This window comes from Eutrigla gurnardus (genome assembly GCF_963514095.1).
Source record: "Eutrigla gurnardus genome assembly, chromosome: 10".
Lineage (NCBI taxonomy): Eukaryota > Metazoa > Chordata > Actinopteri > Perciformes > Triglidae > Eutrigla > Eutrigla gurnardus.
In genome coordinates, this window is record NC_139924.1 from 18,504,107 (window position 1) to 18,529,268 (window position 25,162).

At 44.7% G+C, this 25,162-nt stretch overlaps 1 protein-coding gene across 4 annotated transcripts in view; it reads right to left on the reverse strand.

The window, feature by feature from the left end:
- Nucleotides 1-3,844: 3,844 nt before the first annotated feature.
- Nucleotides 3,845-25,162, reverse strand: part of ets1 (v-ets avian erythroblastosis virus E26 oncogene homolog 1) — a 33,972-nt gene continuing 12,654 nt past the window's right edge. For 2 of the 4 annotated variants that reach the window (XM_084020410.1, XM_084020413.1), the window contains 7 exons: nucleotides 14,439-14,558; nucleotides 13,578-13,778; nucleotides 13,261-13,338; nucleotides 12,778-13,023; nucleotides 11,270-11,530; nucleotides 7,440-7,558; nucleotides 3,845-7,174 (listed from right to left, as the gene is read on the reverse strand). In XM_084020410.1, coding sequence (XP_083876536.1) covers nucleotides 6,959-7,174; nucleotides 7,440-7,558; nucleotides 11,270-11,530; nucleotides 12,778-13,023; nucleotides 13,261-13,338; nucleotides 13,578-13,778; nucleotides 14,439-14,558 — 1,241 coding nt within the window. In that variant the 3' untranslated portion in view covers nucleotides 3,845-6,958. The remainder of the gene's footprint in view (nucleotides 7,175-7,439; nucleotides 7,559-11,269; nucleotides 11,531-12,777; nucleotides 13,024-13,260; nucleotides 13,339-13,577; nucleotides 13,779-14,438; nucleotides 14,559-25,162) is intronic. The other 2 variants (XM_084020411.1, XM_084020412.1) reach the window with 2 other exon arrangements.

A 25,162-nucleotide genomic window follows, 5' to 3' on the forward strand; every position in this document is an offset into this window, starting at 1 on the left:
TATTTATTTTATAGTTTAATTTGTAATCTGTTTAAACCTTTTTTTTTTCTCTTTGCGACTGTGAAGACATAAAAACTGCACAGTTGTTGAAACAACTAACGCAGGCCGCCTATCTGTTCACCAAATATGATCAAGCATAATCGCCTGCCTCACACTAGGTTTGAAATTCCAAAACCCCACTTTTTACTTTTGCAAATAACTACACATGGTTGTCTACAGACACATTATTCAACACTGCCTGTGTGTGTGTGTGTGTGTGGTTTACTTGCATCTACCATTTGAAATGGAACAACACCTCAATTATCAATCTCCTGTGAAAACATATGGAACCAATTAGATGACTTAGAAATCCGAGCTTGAACACTATTAACAAGATTCACGTTTGCTCGTTTGTGTGAACAACAATGGAGGAGTTGCATTTGCAATTTGCTTACAGTACAATACATGTCATACTCTCATGCACATATGAGTCTTGAGAATTAACATTGCATTCGTGTCCATAGTCTTTATCTACAGCTTGCTGCACAAGTGACAAGACAGATGAAAGTGTTGTAAAAGAGTTTTACTTTTACAAAGAGGGCCCTATTTTAAGAAGGTCTGTATTAGCAATTGCAAAACACTGTAAAAGAGTCAGATAACAGATATATACAAGCCCAGTGGAATAGTGTCCCTATAGAGTTATGGCAATAGACCAAACAGCCTCTATCAACTCTAAACTCTGCATATCGGTCTGCCTCTGTCCCCGAAATCCATGAGAAGGGTCATATTTGAGAGGACACGGTAGATCTAACTCTGTTTAAGTTAGTCCCAGGACACCACTGGAGTCCATGCTTGCCCAAGTCAGTCCAACCATGAAGGACAATAAGATGTGACTATATCCCCAAGCAACTGTGTCTTAAGTTGGATCCTCAGGGCCCTCAGGGAACACACTGGTCATATTTCACAACTTTTCTGCGTAATGGAACCACTGAGCTGGTCTCTTGTGCGTCACAAGGATTCTCTTGCTATGAAGAGGTCGGTAAATTAGGATAGCGAGGATGGATATAGTTGTGTTTCATCTTAATCATAGCAAGAGGTCCATGAGGTCTTAAATCCACATGTAGACTGTTAAAGCATCACGGCTAGAGATTCTGCAGTGTGAAAATGTCGATGTTGATGTTCGATCTTTGTATCCATTAATTCATTAAATAAAAATGCTACACAACATTTTGTTTGGAGCCTTTAGTCAGCGTCATTAAAATGTGATTCTATTCAATTTGATGGCATTTACCCATACTGTAACATGCTGAGATTTAAGAAACATTCTCATAATCACCATAAAAGCAGTTCCTCTCCGCCAACCGTGATGAGTGTGACTCGTACAGTCGAGTATTTCATAAATCTATAACAAATTACTGGTCCGCAAAACGCTGTGTGACTACCTGCCACATGTTTTCAATTTAGTAATTAGCATTTGCTATGACAGATTCTGTAATTTGGCACGGTCACAGTCCTGTCTATTATTCCATATGAATGTTACGCTGCTAATTAAGACTCGATCCGAGGCAAAGGACAGCTTGTGTGCACGTCTGGAAAGCACTGGGGTTGCTACCGAAAGCTCTGCTACCGAGCATGAAATACATATAAATAGTGTTGTGTATTACTTTCGGCATGATAGAAGGGTTAGTAATTTAACAAAATGTATAATAACGAGTGCTTTCCCCAGATGTTAAATCACCGACACCATTTGCTCCACTCCAGCAGTTAATCATCATTTATAAATCAGTTTCCATTCCCTCCTCTCATATTTTGCCCTGCGGTGAGATACAGATTGTTTTAATTCATGAGTGTGTTCTGTCATTTGCCCCGTAAAAAGTACAGACAAGTGCTATTTGACTCATTAGCATCGGAGAAAAAAAAGTGCTCACTAAGGCAAACCTGTGATGTTTTTGGCTTCCCACACCTCAATAGTACTGTGGTAAATTAAAATAAGCACAGTATCCCCTATAGGTAAACCCCATTCTCTCCTTTAACGGCACTTTAATATGATTTTGAGAGCTGGTGTAGTTTCAGAGAGGCACTAGAAAAGTAAGTGTGAAATTACTAAAAAGCATAGTGCATACCATACATGTACAAATGCACACAATCCTGTTCTAGGAAACACACATCCTTTAATGCAATAAACTCATACAATGCATCCAGAGGGCAGTTGTGATAATTTACCGGTTTTACCTAGTAAATGCTCTCCAGGGGGGTTAAGATTTTATTGCAATACAGCCCGTATTTCCCAAACTTTCCCAACGACTACACCAGTGCATCATTTAATCTCCCCCACTGTCATGTTAAGACTACACGCAGGAGACAGATGTAGCTTGGAAAGACGCTTTAGATAAATATTTAGGTTTGAAATCTGACAAACGGGCCGCATTCCAGTGTCAAGAGAGCTGTAAGCTGCTGACGACAGGAGGTGATACTTTTTTTGTCAGGAGAGGCAGAAATCATCCGACATCTTTCTCGCGACTTGCCAGGTGTGACAGTTCTCGCTTTTCTGCACAGACTTCCTCTTCTCTTTATGTCTCTCTCTGCTGTCTTTCACTTTTAAACACCGCTTTAAATCAGTGGAAGCGTTCTTTGAAGGAGGTAGAAGGGAGGGGGCGGGGGGGGTATGCATGGGTGAGCCAGCTCTGTGTCTGGAAGTCGGAAAAAGCAGGTATGAGTGGTATCATAATGGTTTTTGTTCCAGGATTGTTTGAACGTGTGCTGCCCTGGCAAGTATTTAAAAAAAAAGCTGCCCGGCTACCACGTCTGGTCTGGATCACAAGGCCCGGTCAGAGCGAGGGAGGTGGAACGGGAGAAGAACCACCTGTGTAACCTCAGTCTGCCCTCCGCTGAGAAACCACCAACAGGTCCAACAGCAGAACACGGCTCTGGTTTTGACAGAGGGCGGCTCTACTGTGTTTGCTCAGGGGTTTCTTGTGAAGTGTGTCAAAGTCAGGCGTGCGTGTGTGTGATTTGCATGATCGTCATTTACACACTGCTTTGCGTATTGTTAAACATTTGTGTAAACTGACCTAAATGCACAGTTCTAAAAATTTGTCATTTGAGATGTGTTTTTTTGTTTCCACATTAAGGTTTTCTGAAACTTAAAAACAGGCCACTGGACCCGTCTTTGGACCTTGTTGCTGGATCGCTAGGCGGGGCAAAAACAGCTGTGCTGTTTGGGGCAGCGGGCCGTGGCCCTGTATGTTTTCTATCTGCAGTGGAATTTATATGAGTCCGGGGTTACAAGCACATGAATGGGCCCCAGTGTGCTGGGCCCTGTTTTGACGTCACCTCATCAGTGTGCATGGGACACACTTGTTAAAACTGGGACACTCCATGGCCTGCATGCATTTCAAAGGGAACTAGGCCCCCTTTGATGGACCAGAGTGTGGCGATTTGAACAATAGACAGATTTGTTTGAACTAATAAGTGCCTGACAGCTATTCTGCAATAGTACCGTAACTCAAAGGGAACTGAATGCATCTATTAATGGATATCCATCTAAACGTATGTATGTTTCTATGTATCTGTCGACAACAAAGTCCCATGAGTGATCTCTTCAGTCTGGTCAGTCGCTCACTGATTCACTTGTTCCGTACATGACTCTTCATTTTGAGCTGTATCAAACAGTTCGACGTGAAGTCTTAGATCGACCACTTCTTGAAGAATAATGCAACAGCACAATGGTGCCCCACAAAACTGTAAAATGACAGTGATACATTTTCATAATACCTATTAGCATAGCAAATATAATAATAATAATAATAATAATAATAATATTCACGTGTACTCTTAATTCAAAACAGCACACACAAGTATGAAGTCTTTGTTCACATATATTTTATAACATTTTGAAGTACATTAAGTACATTTTAGAAATAGAAGCTACAGTTTATAAAACCTTTCCAGCAGAAATCATTGATGGGCCAGCATCAGCCTTTTTTTCCCTCTAGCAGACAGGTCTATATATATACACATACATACATATACATATACATATATATATATATATATATATATATATATATAAAGAAAAAAACAGAATACAAAAGAAAAACAAAACAAATCGCTACATTATTTTGTCCTGCGCTACCTTTATATTCCCATGAAAGCACCAGCTGTCTGCGTCTCTTGTCTTTTATAAAATATAAATTATTGAAAAATATTCAAATGTTTGTGAACTAAATACAATAAAAATGATCTCATAACAAAAATACAGAGACACTATAAAATATATATAAAAAAAACAACATCAACAACATCTAAAACAAAAACAAAAATAAGTTTTCCTTCTGAATCCATTCTGAGATATCCATATGTCACAAACTACTGGTGTGTATACACTTGCCCGACAAAGGTCCATTAATACCTAAAACCTGCAGTAGATCGTAATCTGTGACATTTTATTGTATATTTTCCTGACAAAATAATTTTCAAATACTAACATTTTAGAGAACAAAATGTTTTCTGCACATTAACCTTGTGACGCCAACCATACCAATATTAAGACCTTTCATGGTGGGACTGGGGGGGTCGAGGGGGTCACTTTTTTCCAGGGCATTGACAACCATTACAATTATCTTTAAAAAAAAAAAAAAGAATCTGTTAAGCTCTCTAACATACAACACTGACCTCAGAAAAAGAACAAAGAAAACAGTGTCTTGAAACCTTGACATCCACATGAAAGTACAGTGCAGCTCATCACTAATTTGTTGAATTCGTCGTGTCCGCTGATAATTGAGGGTTTGTGAGTCGGTGCTTGACGACGGAGAACAAGCTTGTCACCAATTAAACATCATGAGCATATCCAGCATCTCTTTTCTACACTCTAGGTGAGAGAAGGCGTTGTCTTTGTCCTAAAGCTTGTGTGCTTTCCAACAAATTAACAAAAAGATCAAAAGAAAAGTCAACACTTTCCAAAAAAAACAAAAAAATAAAACATGAGAGATTTCTGGTCCCTGTCTTCCGACATTGTGGACGATACCCAGAGCACCGCAGCCAAAGACCTCACAAAGGGTTTTGGTTATTATTTCTGCTTTGTTTCTCGCTTATTTGTGTTATCTGGGTCTCAATAAAGCATTATGAAATACAATCTGTACAAATAGACATCTCCAAAGCTATTTTCATCCGTATGGGTAACATTCAGCCACTGTAAACAATAACATTGTATTTCTAAGATGATATTCCACTTTGGCATTTCCCATAAGGCCAGTGTGCAGCCACTGTTCCCACTGTTGGGAGGAAAACTAACAATTTGCTCCAAAGTAGTCAGTGAATCTTTATGCATTTAAGGGTGGAATCACACGGGTTACTCCCCATGAACTGTTTTGCTCATAGTAATAACCTAAAAATTGAAACACAATTATCTGCCCCTGGTCCTAAATTCCTCTATTTGCGATTGAGGTTTCAGCTGCTTCTGTGAATCCGACTGCAGGGAAGTACACAACCGCGCGATACAGACTTCCAAGCAGCGCCAACTTGCATCATCAGTCTTTTCTCCATCAGATCCTACAAGTGACCATCGCCTGCAGGATCCACTCCTTTCAGCCACCTTCACCTATCCCACACGACCTTCCAATCCTCTCCATTCAACACGTTTCTATTGCCCGTCCCTTTTTCCTGCGCTGTACCTCCACACTATGCTGCAGCTGCGTCTTCGTGGCCAAAATGTACTGCAAAATAATCTGACATTCTTAGGATTTTGTAAAAAAACAACAAAAAAAAAACACTCCCTTGAATATTTCATTTCTTATTCTATTGTATAAACAGGCAGACAGAGGACTATTCAAACACTTACTAAAGCAACACTAACATGGACAGTGAACCGACAAATAATACATCTAATCTGCTAAACGACTCTTCTCACCAAAGACTCCTGAATTTCCCCACATAGATTGTCTACAGTTTGCTAATACTGGTGGTGTATGCAAAAAGAAAAATGCATAAGTTTCACAATATGTGTCTCTAACAGGGTGGCAAACGTGTACGTAAAAACGGTGAAAGCGTCAGTTTCAAGAGCAACGGCTACTTTCAGTTGCCTGTCTATCAGACACTCTTGCTATGAGTAATCTCACCCGGTCGGCAAAAAGCTACAAAAGCACGGGGCCAGTGTCTATAGTGTTGTCTGATAATGAATCGGCACATTTCAGTTTAAAGGCTCCGGAGAGAACAGAACATAGAAACTTGGCATCTAATGTTTGGTTCCACTGTAATACCTTCATCGACAACATGAGAAAAATACTCTACATTGGAGGTGGTTTCTCAACATCAATAATATAATACTGGCACAAGCATACACTCCTCAAACAATGGATCGGATTTTTTGGTCCAAGCTGAAAATCTTTGCCAAAGAAAGACATTGAGCATATATGTAAATATGTCATTATACCTTCCTTAGTTTTTTTTTTTTTTTTTTTTTACATTTTGGCTTTTTTTTCTCTTTTTTTTACTTTTAGCGGGAACCGTCTGCCCACTCTACCTCAACATTGAAATGAATCTATTATTTTGCTCTTTCTCTCTTTGTTCTCTCAGACTTCATGTCTTGGTCCTCTCGTCTCCCCCCCCCCCCCCCGCTGTGCTACTCAAGGCAGAACGGAACCTGAATAACCCGATAGCGCTCCATCTGCCTCGAGCTGCTCAATAATACCGGCACATAATCACACACGCTCACACACACACACACACACATGCGCTCACATACACACATCTCAAATGCAACAAGGTATGAATACAGGCTTTCGGCTTGTGCCTACTTTTTTTTAAAACACGGTCTGAGAGACAGGAACTTGAAGTTGACAAAGACCACAGTGAGTCATTAAAAACATTTTTGGTCCCCAAAAAACGGTTTACCGACTATCAAAAAACAGTTAAGACCACTTTATGAGCCACAGTCCGACGTGCCTCCTCAACTTTTCTCTTCACTTCCCGTTTTCGGCGTTCACTCGTCCGTATCTGGCTTTACGTCCAACATTGCATGGAGCTCCTCGGGAGTGTAGCCCAGCAGGCTTTTTAAGTCACAGACAAAGCGGTAGACGTAGCGTTTCCCCGATGTCTTGTGGATGATGTTCTTGTCGTAGTAGTAGCGCAGGCCACGACTCAGCTTCTCATAGTTCATCTTGGGCTTGTTTTTCCTCTTGCCCCACCTTCGAGCAACCTAAAGCAAGGCAGGGAATAAGTGTGTCAAGATGTGTCCATAAACAAGAATAAATATGTAACAAAATACTAAAAAAGACATTTAAAGAGCTATTTGTAAGTCATTTTGAAATTAAACTTCCCAACCCTCCCCAGAAAGATTGACACAGCGAAATAAGGCATACTTAAGTGTTTTCACAAAGCCAGAAGACATCTTGTTCATCTGGCAAACTACTTAGGACCTCCCAGCATGTGTACCTGTGACCAGCGGGGTCACGACCTCTCACCTCATCTGGGTCAGAAAGCTTGAACTCCCAGCCGTCGCCTGTCCAGCTGATGAAGGACTGGCAAGACTTGTCGGTCAGCAGCTCGAGGAGAAACTGCCACAGCTGGATGGGGCCGCTGCCTGCAGAACAGATGGGGGGGGAGGTTGTGTTAAAAGAAAAGCTGTTTACACGGAAAAGATGCATTGTTGTTTTGCAAGGGTTTAATTAGATACGTGTGATGTTGGGGCAAAGATGTGAGGATCCGGACTCAGGATACATTCTCAAGCTCTGCAGGTCCCATTATGTGTTCAATGATCCAAAGTACTATATTATACACAGTATTATACATTATAATACATTGCATACATGTAATGTAGGTGCTAAACCTAAGGGTTTTAAATATACATGTTGGGAAGACAATATGCAAAATGCCCAGAAAGTGAAAGAAGTAACAAAATGAGAAATCGACGGATTAAATTCCTGCTATGTGTGATGTACATATGACATTACATGTTAAATATGCATGCCGATTATCCTCTTATGTCTGAAGAAGGACAAAGTAAACGTTCTAATGTGGGTCAGACTGGAGTGGAGCAGTGGAACCAAACGTCCTCCTAAATACAACAGTACCATTCATTATGCAGTCCCCTTGTCTGGCCCTGTGCAGCATGTGAATCTAGGGTCTGTGTCTGTACGAGTTCCACAGTGGTGAAATCACTCGTTTAAAATAAGAGGGTCTGCCTTCAGACTTCAGCAACATATCTGAGCAGACTTGAATGCGAGACTGTGCGAGTGAGAGAGAAGAGCTGCCGCTAAAAAACATCTGTAGTGTTGCAATGGATTCATGAATAAAGAGGAATGTAATAGCGGTAGAGTTCACTTTGAACAGGTTATTATAACAGCTTATTATCTCTTGTGGGGGCAGAAAGAAGCAGAAAGAAGATAATAAAAAAAAAAGGGCTGGTCTTATCTCTGAACTAGATTCAAGTGCAGCACACTTTGATCTTGTGGTTTTTTCAGCACATACACGAACCCACCCACTTTTGAGGCTCACACGCCGAAATCACACCTGCCTATGCAGCACACCCGCCTCAGCAAAAACTGAAGGTGCCTCTCACTCTCTCTCTCTCTCTCTGTCTCTCTCAGAAAAACCAAATGTGCCCTTAAAGAACACGAACAAACGCTTTCAGGGAAGCAGACATGTGGGTTGAACACTTGAAATGATGCATGTGAGCTCTCTGCATAACCCCCCCCCCCCCCCCCCCCCCCAGCGTGCAGGGAGCGGAGAAAGTGCACATCAACAGCCACGAGACTTTTTGGAAAATGAGTGTGTCTGCGCAACTCCGGGATCTCTTTTTTTTCCACACAGAAAGCTTTTTCGCATTCTGAAAGTGTGCTACTGTAATGCCCCTCTGCTGAATGTAGGCGACCCCTTTGATTAAATTAAAAAAAAAAAAAAAAAAGTTTCCAAAAATATGTTTACAAGTCTCCATGCACAATGAGACTCATTGAAAAAAAGCACAATGTGGCAAAAGGGTGCGCGGAGTGGGGGCTCAGCATTCAGAGCAGAGTTAAGTATCTGCCCCATGGCATGCTATACACAGAAAGCTGAATGCATGTTCTCTTATGTGAAACCAGCTAGCATTAGCTTTAGCTTGATACAATAGATCTAGTGGCAGTGGAAATAAAATAGCTCTGTGAGCATTTGTGTGTTTGTACAGGGAGCGAGGGAAAGCAAACGTTGTCAAGGCAGCCTGATGTTACAGAGGTACATATGGTAAATTGTCACAGGAAACCGCCGACTCGCCGAGATGACAACTGGAGCGTCACTTATCTCTCTGCAGCCTTATCGGGCTCCCTGTCAAGTGTCACCTGTCACCTTCTGACTGGGACAGGAAGCCGAGCAAGCTGTCATACACGTCAATTTGGAATCTGACTCATTTTTATCATGATTATTTTTTTAATTATTTTCAATTTGTGGTTGAGCGCTCACTCTCTCTCTCTCTCTCTGTCTCTCTCCCAAACAATGCCATCACCCTTGAAGGACTACACTTATTCTCCTCCTTATAACAGCTTCGACAGCAGGCTGCTCCACATTTTTCTCTTTCAGGAAAATTAGGGGTTTTTTTTTAAGCATGAGATATAATGCATCTCATCTCTTTCTTTCCCCACCGTGTAAAAGCTCGGAGGAAGCACATTCTCCTCAGTGCGAGTACTTTACTATGCATTAGGCTGGAAACACTCCGGCAGGCTTTCACACATGAGCTCTTTGGAGTCATCTATCCTGTCCTAACAACCGATACATGTCAGACATCAGAGATCGAAGCGGTAAATGGAGCCAGAATGCTGCGGCGTGCATGCGAAAAAGGCTCTGAAAGAAGATATTTCCTCATGCTCAGGTTTACATTTTGATATGAAACAGATTTTTGTCAGAGAAAACTCAAACTCACATGAATGTCTGAAGGTGTAAGAATCGGCCTGGTTCATCCTGACTATCAGCTTTTTGTGGAATAAAATGTGGGGAGCAACAAGGCCTTTCATGCACAGGGGCTTTTTGGACCGTGTCTAACTCTTGATTATTTGATTATATGTGCATAACGTCATCTTTCCAACATCATTATGAATGAATGACTCATTGTTCTATAAGCGCCTTTCCAACTAATAACCATACAGGCGAACCAATTACCAACTTTGAGACCAGTCTGTTGAGATCTGATGTATGCATTGTTGGTGACGTTGACAAATGTTTCTTGGGTTTCCCCCTTTTTTACGATGCTGGCAATCTCGCAGCCTTGTGACTATAATTGAAATATGGCTGGAAAAAGTCCCAAACACTTTGGCGTAAAGAGACGCTTCAAGGCTCTTCACTATCTCATTTTTTAAACAGCAGTGTTACTTCATGAAGACTTGAACTAAACACTCATGCTCATGACAACCGGGGTCAAACATGCATTTTCTTATGCAACGCATGATTTGGCACAACGCGTGTTCTCAGGCACATCTTGGTAAAATGTTAAAAGTAGTAACAGTTGTTGTTTTTTCACACAGATTTCTGCAGATATCGCCGTGCATAAGCCGGCTCTTTGAGCGCGTACGAGTGCGAAGATGCCTCGTGAGATGAAGAGATATGTTTCTCTCTCTCTCTCTCTCTCTCTCTGGTGCGCAGGGGCAGGCTTAATTTCAATGTTTCAACCAGCATTGCTAGGACGACCTGGAAAAAAAATAGGTTGCGATGCGGGCTGCAGATAACAAGGAGGTAGATGAGAAGTGAACACAGAACAAAAGAGTGTGAGACATACAAAGAGAGAGAAAAAAGAAGGTGCGAGCAAAATCTAGTTTGCTTCCTGTAAAGTGCCTGACTCGCGGCTGCCAGGTTAAAAGAAGGCTGTGTGTTTTTGTTCTAAAAGCAGTGCATTAAGGCAGCCCCACGTCACGGGCTTTTGCAGAGCATGTGTGCCATCGCTACACTGAATCTTATTCCTTAAAGAAAGAAAGAAAAAGGGTTTATCACGAACGCTGTAACTAACTATGAATGAATGAATCGTTTATTTCGGTTAAAAAAGAAAGAAAAAAGAATTATTTCACATAATAAAAATGGGCTGAAGCCAAGGCTTGGCTTGACCAATAATACCAATAATAATAATAATAACAAGAAGACTGACAATGAGCTTTATATAAAAATCAAATTATTTTATATGTAGCACCACCCTGGGATTGTTCATGCTGGCCAGCTTATGATTCATGGTATTGGTCACCCTGTGATCTCCCTGTTATGACAACTTATAGACGTGCTGGAAAGAGCACAGGTCACGATTATGATGCATAAACCAGGACCTCTGGACGCCTCTCACCTGTGTATCCCGCCAGTGCCGCCGCCGGGATGACGGGTTTGTCCTTGCTGAGGTCCGAGCGCTCCCTCACATAGTCTTTGAACGTGCCCTTGGGCTTGTGGTTATGCAAGGCGGTGGGGTAGTCTTCCGAGTCGAAGCTGTCGTACGAGGGCACCCGCTGCAGGCTGCTGAATGAGGACTGGCTGCTCCATGACTGGGTCAACCGGTCGCAGCTCTCAAAGCTCTCGATGCTCTCGAAGGAGTCCTGGCCACCGAGCTTACCTGGGAGGGAAGGACAAGAGCGGAATAAGTCAAAATGTACAAACTGTGCATTTTACTGCGCATCACATTTGAAAAACTAAATTAAACTGAATTTGCATAATATAGGACTTTCTTACTGCAAATTTCCTCTATAAAAAACAACTGAAAATCAATCCCATTAGATGTGTAGCAACATGTAAGAAAGTGACATAAACAAACAAAAAAATGTTTCGCTCTCACAAAGCTATGTTGGTCTGCACGGTGCCACATCTCTCTCCATTTCACACCTCATTTCCCTTTTACAACCACCATTTGGATTGGATTTTAAATGGAACACAATCACACACTTTGCCCTGCTATCTTTTTGGCCTTCGGCTAGATAAGAGCCCTTCAATGGAGAGTGATTATCAAATGACTGATAATGCCGCTCCTCCGATTGATGCCTCCAAATCTTCCGACCGGCGAAATTGAAGCCACATGTGGATATCGGCCGCGCTGCGAAATACTTTCCCACATAGCGAGAGCACATCGCAACACTCCAAAAAAAAAGCTCCGCGTGACGCGTCGGGATCAGACCTCATACCTCGCAGGCATAATGCTCAAAGCGCTGGCAGGAGGCTTGCATAGAGCACATGGCTACATGCTACTCATTTATACAGCTGAGGATTTGTGAGAAATAAATCCTAGCTTCATGGCTATGAATTTAAACCGCACTGCTGATTCCTCTGTAAACTATCAGCGGGAGTGAAAACATGCCGGTGCATTCAGAAAAGCAAACATTTTCATGAGAACCCACGCTATCTAGCCGAGGATGACACCTTTGTCTCGAGGAAAAAGAGGCCAACAGAAGTAGAGAAAAAAAAACCTGCTTGAAGGTTACACCACTTGAACTGCTTTACATAAGAGGACGGGTGGCGAGAAGAGAACATGTTGTGGCTTTGGTTCATGTATCGCTCTGACAAAAACAATGCACCTTTTTCTTTTTTTCCAACACAGTCGAGAACGTACGAGTCGGGTTAGCTCGAAACCGCAAACCAATCAACAAGCCTGCTTTTCTTCTCTTCTAATACATGCATAGTGATGTGGAATAACACGATACTGGTGGCCTTTGAAAAATCACACGCACGCACAGACACACAAAAAAGCGGTTCAACACACGCACATGTGGACACATTTATCACAAACGCTTCCAAAACCAAACTGTCGATTAAAACAGAAATGCTTAAATCTCAACTCCGACTGCTCGCATCGAGCGTGCGACCCCTCACCTCTGCTGAGGCGTCCCACGCACATGTTGTCGGGGGACACCACCTCCTGCTTGACGGTGAAGTAGTCCCCCTGCAGGGGGTTGAGGGGCGTGTCCCGCAGGATGACAGCGGGGTATTCACTCTCATACTTGAGCGTCAGCAATTCCTCCGAGCTGATGGGATGAAGTGTCTGGTAGGACTCCGTGATGAAGCCGGGCTCTGAGTATTCAGAAGGAGGGACACATTGAGCATGCTCAACACCGTAGCCTGGAGAGACGGAGGGAACATGAGTGTGGATAGAAAGTGGAGTAGGGAGGATCAATCTTAGGAGAGTGGAGTCATTGCCGGCCAAATGTGTGTCTGAATAGTCCCTACCTATAGCTAAACAGGCTTTTTACTGGGCTCTAAACCCCAAATGTAAAGCGGTAACACTAAATCATCAGCAATAAACCAATCCTCTTTCTCTCATTCATGCTTGTGATACACTGTGTGATGAGTACTTACTGACAAAGTAGTCTGAGGTATAACGGGATTCCTGGAAGTTGGAGGTCAGTCCATTGATGGGGTAATGCTTTGCATCCTCTTCATGAAAAATAGATAAGAGAACGAGCGTCAGTGACCTCGCCATTGATTTCATGTATCATGTAACTGCATCCCGCATTATCAAAAATTAATGACCTGAGCTAAATTGCGTCTTCCCGTTTGGCTCCTGTTACTACAGCGAAAGCCCACAGTGCCCTAAAATCTGTGCAGACAGCGGTGTCGCTCCGTGCGCCGAGAGTTTCCCCTTTAAGTTATCTTTAAGGCCAACGTGGACTTACCCTTCTGAAGCATTTCTAAATGTTCCCATAGGATGTCGCCAACAAAGTCGGGGGCTAAGTCCAGGAAGCGCTCCTTCCCCATCGCACACAGGCTGGCTCCGTTCATGCAGAATTTGTCAAAGTCGACGTTCTTCAGGCTGAACTCATTCACCGTCCACGTTAGCCACTCCGCCACATGGTTCTCTGTCCACTGTCTGGGATCTGAAGAGGATCACGATTGGTCATTTTTTTTTGTATATTCAGTGTCCCAATCCCTCTCTTAATAATCCGCAAATACTAGACATTCAGCATCCGTGATAAAACTGTAATAAATCTCTGTTCTCCGGTTCTGCCGACACACCGCCTCTGGTGGTGAATATATCTACCTGTGACAAGTCAATCAAACACAAACAGAGAGGCCGCTGTGTGACGCAAACAGCAAATGGTAATGAAAAGCCGAAACCAAAGTTTGCAGATAAGGAACGACTACTTAGACGCACACTGAGAGTCCTGCTGTTTCCACACAGCGTGAAGAGACTCTGTGGTCGGGCTTCCACATGAGAAGCTAACTCGTCATTTTACCGTCTGTCTCTGTGTCTCAATTCTCCGGCTGCTGCAGTTAGGCCGTCTGCCTGGACCGAAATGTAAGTAATGTTAGGCCATGTCTGCGAATGACTGGGTGTCACCTTGTTTTCCGCCCATCAAGAGATGCCTGCACCGAATGATTTAAAGCGGGCCATACTGAGAAAGCATCCAGTGACGTGTCCGACATGTGATGCGGTGAGGTGCTTCTGAGGGCTCTTACTGACAACATCTAACTTCCCCCAGTGAAAATGCTGACATTGGAGCTACTAAGAACACAAGCAGAAGACAGTGTTTTACCTTTGGGAATGCACAGCCGCTGCTGCTCCTTCGTGAAGCCACTGAAGGTGGCCTTCAGGGCCTGTGACATCATTTCTTTACTCCCTGGAGTTAGCAGTGGGACATCTCCACACTCCGGATCTGCCAATCACAAATTGCAAAGATTACGATATTTGTTTCAAAGATCATCAAACCCCTCCTATAGTAATACATTCCGGGGGATGGGCTATTCTAACCTGCAATGCACCTTAATCAGACCTACCAGACCACCTGTTGTCTACTATATACCTGATGTGCTCCCCCAGAGCCAGTGTTTGTCCCTCCCCCTATGTGATGTTTACTGTCGGTTTGTTCACATTATGGGAGTTGGTGTTGAGTTTGTTGTTCACATATGTCGCTATGTTGTTTTCACTGGTTGCTCTATTTCTTTGATGGTAATCATGGCTTTTGAGCAACATCAATAAGTATTTTGTTTGGGATTGCAATCACTCGTATGCAAATAGTGTGCATTGCTTTAATAAGGTATTGACAACCCAAGCTATGACAATGCATCCTGTATTGTATTTCATGCCGATAAAAGGTTGCTGAATGGGGAATCAAATTTAGAAAGAGCAGGAAAGAGAGTTTTGTGAACGTGGTTCAGTTAGATATTCACACACACACACACACACACACACACACACACACATACACACACACACACACACACACACACACACACACACACACACACACACACAAAATCAACACAGTTGTATCTGACCGTGATCAACAACATGGCTCAGCAATTACAGCCCGTCTAGACAGACACTGTCTCCGCATCAGATCCAATCTATTTAAACAAGACCTGTCACACCGTCCCATCTAATTTGTACAAACTGAGGTACCACTGCACGTGAACTAGCTTTGCACGTGCACAGTTTTTTTCAGAGAGGCAGTTTTGTTTTGAACAGAATTTAATGCATTATGAGTCAGGAGGGACAGGTCAGAGAATCTATTTAAACTACTCTATTGTTTTTTTAAAATAGTCCACAGTTTCTGCGATTTCAGACAGGGTCCTGAGGCAAATCCTACTCGTCTGGCTCTCTGCGTCAGAATAAACACACAAGTTTACTTGAAAAATCCTACAAACACCAAACACTCTCCTGCCCGAACATCCTGGGTGGGAGAGCAGCGCCTGCTAGCCCTCCTACCATGTTGCCGTACACAGTGGGCCTACTGTCACCGGACCGAGCATGGGGTCAAACAGTCTGAGAGGTGAAGGGGTCGAGGGACGGGGTGATGATGTCACCCTGGCTGCTGGCGGGTGGCTAGGAGAGTTTGGGGATGGGCCGTCTCGAGGGTCTCTGTCACACACTGGGCTTACTGTTCTTCCGCTCACAGCCAGTGGGCACCCAGCACGGAACAGAGCTCCCTTTGATGGCTTTAAACAGTGCCTGATGACTCGCACTCATCTAATTAGATTGACTAGGCTGCAGAAGTGTGGGATGAGGGGCAAAGCTGGGAGGGGGTGATGATGAGGGGGAGAAGGGGAAAGACCCTGGGGCCACTAAAACTGGAATAGACTGCTAAAAACTAATCTGGCAAAGAGTCAGCAAATGACTTTGGAAATAGACATAAAACGGGTTTATAGAGTTCTAATTAGCTGACATGCTTTTATCATTCAGTCTGCAAAGCGCCCACGCTCATTTACACAACAAAGACAGGCGTATATCATGATCTGTTAGAGGCTGCGGCGTTATCTTGTCTCATCAACTTGGGGGGGGTTAAAGTGCGTGAGGCAAAACTCCCAACATCTCTGGCTTCGGCAGGTTAAGGTGCGCACAAAATCAAAAGGTTTTGATGGCTTTTGATTTATTTTCTCGGCGCATCTTTCTCCGTCTCTGTGTCAATTAAAATCGCTACAAAACACAAAGGCAAACATCGTGATGAGGAAGATTCCCGTCACTCCTCTCATCGTACCCTCTGTCAAACCCAGATGTTCTGGCATCTCCACTGGCTGGCGGTTTTATCTGCCAGTAGTACACTGGGGCAACATACAGTTCATGCTTGTTTTCACGTCTCGACCTCGTCTGGAATGCACAGCAGCTGTCCCTCCTTCACCCATGCAACCCATGTCTGTCTGGCTGTTTGTAAAATTAGGTCTCGCAGTTTCTTTTTTTTTTCCGTCTTTGGCTCTTTTTTTTTTTTAGTTTTGCTTCGCCCTCCTCTATTTTTCTCTCTCAAAAGAGAGACACAGAGACAAGAGGTCTTTGCTTCTCCATGTGATTCAATTAGGCCTGTAATAATATATCGCTCTCCTTTACACTGGTGGGTGAACAAACGGAAAGTTATTCATTCAAGTCAGAAGTCAAAGCAAAAACGGCTGAGAACAAATACGGTTGTACAGCCTCCGTAACACCAGAGTTGAACTGTTGTCAGACACAGTCCAAACATTAAAAGAGAGCATGCCGTTTCACAACAAAAATAAGCCTTTGTGTACAAGTTGGGTTGTCTCGGCCTCCTCTGAGCTCTTTTTTTCTGAGCTAGCGTTGGTAGTGCAAAAATGTACATGTTGCAAATGGCTGCAAACTGCGGCTCAGACAGTCTGAGCTTTGATGTAAAGGCAGGGACGAAATGTGGTGGTTTATTTAAGCTGGATCGAGTGGAGTTTGTCTGCACTTTCGAACTGCTCACGCCCCTCCTTCCCCATCGCTTTTATCAACCCAGCCCCAGCCCCGGCTTTGCCCACACAGACTTGAATCCACTATAGCACTAAATCCCGCATCAAAGACACTCAACACCATCGTGGCATGAGAACTGCCATTAGGCACTCTGAAGAGAGAAATATGTGAATTACAGAGCAAGTTAAAATGTTAAACCGCAATTTGTGGGGTTTCTTTTTGTTTTTATTTTGAATTACTTGTTTCTCCTGTTTGAAATTAGTTCTGAAGTATGATTTTTGTTTACGGTTTTGAAAAAACTCAAAGCACAAGATATGTCTACTAAGTTGGTTTCACACACAAAAAAAACCCAGAAATTTGAATAGAGCATTTAACTTTCTTAATAGTGCGTGACATGTATGCATGCACTGCTATGAAGTATTTTTGTGAATTTAAACCGTAGCAAGAAAAACATGAGGCAAAGGACGCGGCAAGGCTGAAAAGCAAACAACACAGCTAAAAGTGCAAAGATAATAGAGCAGTCTCCATGGCGAGCGATCCATATGAAAGTTATCTGCGGCAGAGCTAATGTACAGTGTGCATCCATTAGCGAGAGAGAGGCGAGCTGGGATCGAGACGATCTCTAGTAAATGATGAAGTCCTGATAGGATTTCAATGCCTGCGAGTCCCATTAGATACAGAATGGTCAGTATATACTGGGAGTTAGAGCATCCACAAGTCATCACTTTCCACATTAGATGGTGTGGGTCTGTCCACAAAATGAGTCCCATCCACTTAGCTCGTGAAAATGTGGGAGTGGGTGTAAATCACAGGCGACGTTATGGCATTCCACTAACAACTGACATGAGTAAAAAAAAAAAAAGAGCATCTAGACTCTGGAGAATCTGGACTTCCTCCTAACGATGCAGAAGGAATAATATGACTATTCTAAGAATCACTGATGAAGTGAGACTGATGTTTAGTCTGGATGTACAGTAAAAAGGTATTGATCAGCCACTCCCCTCTTGCCTTGATATGAGTAATGGACAGGCTGCTGAGTGCGACGACCATCATTTCCCCGAGGGATTCTCGCTGACAGACGTGTGCGCTGCCCTGCCCCTGTGACCAAACCCCAACCTCCGTTCTGTTTCGGCACCGTAGGCCGTTAAACTGACACACATATGAACACTAACACACGCACATGAACCAAATTAGCCTGCGCGCCAGAGCGTGGGCACGAAATTGGGATTTTTCCGACTGAGGCCAAAGTCTACGGGGCTGGAACAGACAGGGCTGGGCAGGGCAAGTTCAGGGGCCGGGGAAGATAGCAAAGGGAGCATCCCGGGTGGGTGAGGGGAAGAGGGGGAGAGGGGGGGATGAGTCACCGGCCTGTAATATGAGCCCATCACAGGACAAGACAACCGGGGGTGGGCACAGAGGGGAGAGAAAGCGACAGAAAGAATGAATGGGAGGTCTCATAACGCTCCCTCTATTCTGCTGGTCTCTGGAGTGACATCACAGTGGGATCGGTGCCATCTCCCAGCCTCCGGCGGAGACTCTGTTCATTCATAAAGCCTGGACTTCTGCCTCCACTCAGAATGATGCAAGGATACAAGCAGAGCCGGCAACCAGACCCAACAAATAAGGGACAGTATGCTTTCTATCATGTGATACGAGTTATAAATAGACCTATAGAGTTTGTCCGATGAGTAGGCGTGTGTTGTCGGGAGGAAAAGAGGGTTGGCTGTAAACAAAAAAAAAGAAAAAATGAGAATTACATCTATGTACAAAGCTGAGTTTTGAAAAAGTGAGGGTGAAATGGTCATGCATTTGCAATGAATGTGGTGATTCTCTCCGTGCCCTTCTGTAGGTGAGTGTATGGTGGGCTTTATTTAAATCAGCAGAAGAGTCCATTTCCTGTGGCTAAGTTGCCACTTCCTGTGGGAAGTGAGGTGAGCTGTGGGTTCAGGTGAGGGTCGTGCCCTTGCTGAATATTCCCACATGCATACAGGACAGGTACATATCAGCGGGGGGTCACGCCGTGGCGCAGGAAAAAAAAAAAGAGGAGGTCTTGGCTACTTGCCGAGGGCTTTTAATCGACTCTTTAAAGGAGACCAGTCTACGCACAGCAGACCAGAGGTGGCAGTGGTATCTGAGGGAGCCTTTGATGGAGATCCGTATCTGGACCCCTGGTCTGAGAACGTGGGGTCATAAACCCGGCCAACATGAAGGGGGCCCATTCAGCGCCGCAGGGTGATAAAGTGGTGGCTGAGGGCTGCAGCGGAGCGAGAGGAGGGGCGGCAGTCTGGTTTTGAGAGGGCCGCTTGTTCAGCTCGCCACTCCGCTGTTTAGATTTCCATCTCAATGCCAGTGGCCAGGAATAGATGCGTAGGCTCGGCTCAAGCCAAAGCGAAGAAGCCAGACAAAGACCCCTGGCCCGCTCCTGCCCTGGGACGGCGTCAAACCAAAAGAAAATCCGACGCACAATCCAGCGCCGTCCCACCATCACAAACAGCTCTGAAACACTTTTATTCTTAGGTCTCCACCACTGGCTTCTGGCTGCCCTCTTCAAGCACAAGCCTGCGGTGGTGTAAAGCAGCTGTATGGGACGAGGCCACTGCTGCTGACATCTGTCTTATGCCATGAAACCAGAGTTGTCCAGGTCATCACCACCACAGACGCACCGGCTACTGGAGCAGACAATAAGTGAGACTAATACCCCCGTAACTGCCTTTCCGTCTTTCTCCCTCCCATCTCTGAAATTATATTAGCTTATGATGTGAAAGTGCATTAACTCTACCGTTTATACCAAAGTCTCGCTGCTTGATATGACATTTCCTCGGAGTTTGAAATGATGAACGGGCGCTAAACATATTTTTTGATAAAAGCCTGATGAAAATTCTTTCCCTTCTACAACGAGGGAAACCGAGACGAGGATTTGGGCCCCTTCTTGCTTATTTAACAGCCTACATGCTTAGTTGCTCTGTGATCTTTAACAGTATGTGATGACCCTGGAGGGGAGTTTAGGTATGTTTCAAGTATTACAAAAAGTTGAGCAACAGTAATGCACTTCTCACAACAGCTCGTTGCACAACATTCAAGCTCTCTATTACTTTGAGAAGGCAGACAAATATTGGCCAGAAGCTTAAACCCAGCATGCACTAAAGCGCCACGCAGACGGGACACAACTTTACAGTTTTTCCACGACCTCCATATACGTTAAATATTTATAACGAAAGCACTACTTAGTCCAAAGGGATTTGACCGTCTTGTTGTATCCGTCAGTGGTGAGAAAGGGGAACTGGCGGGGCGAGCAACAGTGCTGGAGAGTGCAGGTGTTGCTAGCCTAGCTGCATCCCGGCTAGCTGCCATCCCGGGCTCCGTCCCTGTTGTAAACAGACAGGGGATGCTCCGGGGGGACTGTTTAGGCGTTAAACCAAACAGAAGACACATCTGACAAACAGTTTACTCTCTGCGTTGCATTTTTTCCACAAAACACGGTGCCTGCCCCCATTTTTAGTCCAAACTGATACATTCCACAACCAGGTTCTTGATATAATCATGAATTATGGGGGACGGCACGCGGCCACACAGTCACACACACACACACATCGACGGGATCATTTTCCACTCTAATGTTCCCTTTGTGCTGCACATACACATGTATGTCGTGTAGTGGCTGGCTCTAATTATACATATAAGAGCTCGTTGCTTGTTTGAAGGCGAGCTATGGGCGACAGATGGATACTTGATAAATAAATTCCCCCCAGACCGCAGTGTTTTCATGTTGCGTGCCTCACATTCCACTCCTGTTTTACAATCGCTAATGTGCTTCTCACAGCTTTCTTGTTTTCCTCTAACGCGACCGAAAAAAAAAAAATGACTTGTGGTCTAAGTGGCAAAATGGTTTCAGCTCTGGATGATGAATTACCCTTCTATTTTAAGCTCGGCGTCGGCTCCGCGGCTAATAGGAGCATAAAGCATCCAAACATCTGGCCGCATCTCGTCTTGGCCTCTTATCTCGTTTCAGATATGGTTGTTGTCCTTCGTGACGCTGTGAAACACCTCGGCCACGGCTGACTTGACTGCTTAAGAAAAGATGTCAACAAAGATGTGATCACTGGAAAGTTACGACTCATGTGTTTTGCAATAAGAGATGGAAGTGATTTCCACAAACTTGCGCATATCATTGCAGATGTGTAACCTCACGATTAACTGACCTCTCGCTCTCTCTCCGCTTCTCTTTCTTTCGCTCTTGACACACTCACACGAGCACACACACACACACACAAACATACACACACACACACACACACAGTGACAGACTGTGAGTCATTCACTCAGAGAATGACTGGACTTCAAGGGATATCGTGCTGCTTCATTTGACAATGTGACTGGTCATGATGAAAGCAATGACCATATCTTGTAAAATTCCTGCTCAGTGACTCAAAACTGGTCATAGTTACCCTGCAACTACGCACTGAACAAACACACGTTTCAGGCAGCGTCTCTAATGAGCGTTTACTTGAAGCCAAAAGATCATTTTAACACCAACACAATGCCGTTTCTTCCTGACACCCAATATCGTAGAGTTCTCATTTATTCGGGATATGTGGGCCTGTGTGCCAGAACAGTCAGAAAAGGGAAACTCATTTCCACATGTAAAACATGCAGATATACTAGGGAGGTCATGCAATAGAATCCAGCTGCTTTCACTCTCACAAGTGAAACTCCAGAGGCAGTCGAAAAAACGTACACCCAGTCCCATTCCTCGACCACCTCCGTGGCTGCCAGAACACATGTGCCTCCCACTTGACTGCGTCACCGAGGCCCGACTCATCAGGAGCGCCACAGTCACACCTACGCAGAAGAGCCGGTCGCCCACGTGAAACACACCCTTCTTTATCTCCCCGTGCTTTGGCAGGCCAAAGCAATCAATACAAGTGTGACGCTGTAGGTCTGTTGCTGCTCACCTGATTACAAAAGCAGCATGCCGACTCCAAAAGCAGGTGGTGTGCAGTCAAAACAGAAAAATCTGGAACATCGACCACAATGAGTGACATGGCCTTGTTGAGGACAGCTGAAACAAAACCTGCTTCCTTTCAGGACACTGGACCGGTTCTCAAAGCAGGCATGTTTTCTAAACTAGCCCAGTTTCCATCCCGTTATAGGAAACATAGTTCCTAAATGTGGAACCATAAAAAAGAATAAGAAAAAGTTCCTTAGCACTCAGGACAACGTTGAGATGCGTGGGAGGTTGTGGAGCCATTTTAGGGGGGCAGCGTCAGGCCAGTTAGGCTTCACAGTCAGACTGGTAATGCAGGGAGGGAAGAAGGCCTGTGGTAGCAGAAATCCAGTAAGCGAGCCAAGCAGACGTGCAGTCGGACAGCCAGTGGCGTGTGGTGCAGCAGGCGTCTAGTGCCAGTGACTCAGGGATTACAAGCAGGGATTGACTGGTGATGGGACAAAGTGCACTCACCAGGAACTCACTGTACACCACATCAAGGTGTCGTGAGAGAAACCCATGTGGCCGACAGAAAGGCATTGGAAACAAAAGAAGAAAGGGAAAGGAGGGGGAGGAACACTTAAGGAGGTATTGTACGAGTGGGTGGGTGAATGAGTCCGAAAGAAAAGTTGACATTTTTTCTTTCGTTTTGTTTGTTTTTTCCCCAGCCAAGGAGCATATTTTCCCTTTGTTTTGCTCGTTGGCTTTTTGTGGAATGGGAATAAACTGAGAAACAGTTGAAGACTTGCTGCACGGAGAAGCACTCTAATAATTTTGATCTCTAATATTTTTTTTTTGCATAACAAGGACTATATGCTACCATATTGGCCACACCTTGTAAGGCCTCTCTTTCTCCATCCTCCAAACACCCAACCCCCTCTCTCTCTCGCTCAACACCATATGCTTACTATTTAGCACAGCGCTGTATCTGGTGCTAACACGCCTTGCTTTATGACTAAGCTTTATAAGCAAAGATTAAGGCGTGTAGTCACCGAGGAAGCATCGAGATAGGACCCACGCAGTATAATGGTTTTATGATTATAGGGGCAACACAGCAGATGATAGTCTGAATAAAGGAGCAATGAATTAAGCACAGACTGAATGGGGGGAGTAACCTATTTGATGCAACACAGTGGCATCATTGAGCAACACGGGAAAGAAACAAAGACGAGGTCATTATGGAAACTACTTCCCTCGTATCTGCCCAGGCCGTTGAAAAGCATGACCAGCATGGCGAGGCCCACTGAGGAAGCTGGTATCAGACCTGGTCAAACATGACCGCATGCTATTTGGGTGACACACTGAACACTGGACTTTTTGGATCAAGTTTCTATTCGGCAAACCATATCGTCCTCAGTTTGACACATCACGCATCGGATATATAACGGACCGGTTTGCTCCGTTTGGCCCGACTCGTCGACAGACCACATCAAGAGAAGCCCGGATCACCCAAACAGTGTTTGCACAGCTGCCAGGCAGCCACGCATGCTCAAACATTGGCATATATTACACTGCGCTACTGAAGGAGTGCTGACACAAACGCACCAAAGGCAAAAAAAAAAAGCCCTGAAGCTTATGTAACACCCTCTGTTCTGACACAGACTGGCCCTCTCCGCGCCGTACCAACACAGGAGGCACCTCGGAAAAGAAAGTCAGCGAAGCCTCTCTTACGAGTCATCCGTGGGCAATGGCCTGTGGGCACTTGTGTGCACGCCGTATAGTGGCGGCGTGGAACGGGATGCCTTATAAGGGCTCTCAGAAGAGGCATCGGGCACGCCAGTTACAACAAACAGCAGCGTTTTGATCAGATAAAAAGTGCGCCTCCCACTCAAGCTTCTTCTATGCCTCCATGCATGCCACCCAGCAGGGCATGCTCACAAACATTCCTGTCAGCCACTGAACCCCGGCCTTCAGGCCCGACGAACAGAGACAGAAAGTAAAAGAGGGACGACTCAGACAACTCCTTGTATTGCCAATGACTGACAACGCTCCTGAGTATTAAATCTATACTTGGAAACATCGTTACTCGAGTATACGTATCACTCGCCTTTGTCGGTCCCACTGTTTTGTTATGGCTTCACGATGTCTGTAATAACAAGCTACCACGGTCTGGGTTACATGGAAGTTTAGTGCGCTAAAACTGAATAAAACTTTGTGAAACTTAAAAGGCCTTGTTTGGCAGCACGTCTGACCCTGGTACAGTGTGAGTACTTTTAAAAAGGAATTACCTCCAGAAAGAGAGAGGACAGGCCTTGGGTAAGCCGACACTGGCTGCACTTCCTCGCAAAGGATAACAAACAATATAGTAAGGTGGGTTGAAGCCACTTAAGGCTGTTAGTGGCTGTGCATGTGTGTTGTTGCAGGTGTTTGGAGAAACAGATTTTTTTTTTTTAAAGACAGCACAATGTGACAGTGCTCCGCTTCCTTGTGAAAAGCTGAGCAGCCACGTCTACTGGTGTAGCTGCTGCTACACTTGCTTGCTATCTGGGTTTGTGTGGAGCACTTATCTGTTTGAGCAAAGTGTGTAAGCAAAGGAGCACGCCACGGCCCTTTACACGCCTGCAACTGAACATCACGGTTGTGTCTTATTAGGATGAGGAAGAAGCCTTGGGTGTAGTAGTGCACTTATCTTGTAAGCATGGCAACCATGAACGCAATACTGTGTGTGTGTGTGTGTGTGTGTGTGTGTGTGTGTGTGTGTGTGTGTTTGTGTGTGTGTGTGTGAGTGTGTGTGTGCTCCCTGGCAGCCTCGGCCTGACCCGGGTGCACCCTAGTATGCGTAAACAGGAGCGAGCTTTGCAAAGCGTTCTGCAAGATAGCGCTGCGCTCTGGCAACTTAACCGCGGCCGTCAGCACTTTGTGTGCGAGTTTGCGAGGAGTGTACGCACGGATCTCCACGCCGCAGGTATCGACGGTGAGGAGAAGGTGGTTAGTGTGGTGAGTCAAAGCCCCCTCAGTGGGTCAACACAAGCAATTAGTATCAAATCTCCATGATGCGTCAACGCTGCTCGCTGCTCTGTTTAGAGGCTCGACGCCACCTGAGCAGCTTAGAAGGGGAGGGTGGTGGTGGTGGTGGGGAGGGGGGGGGGGGGGGGGTG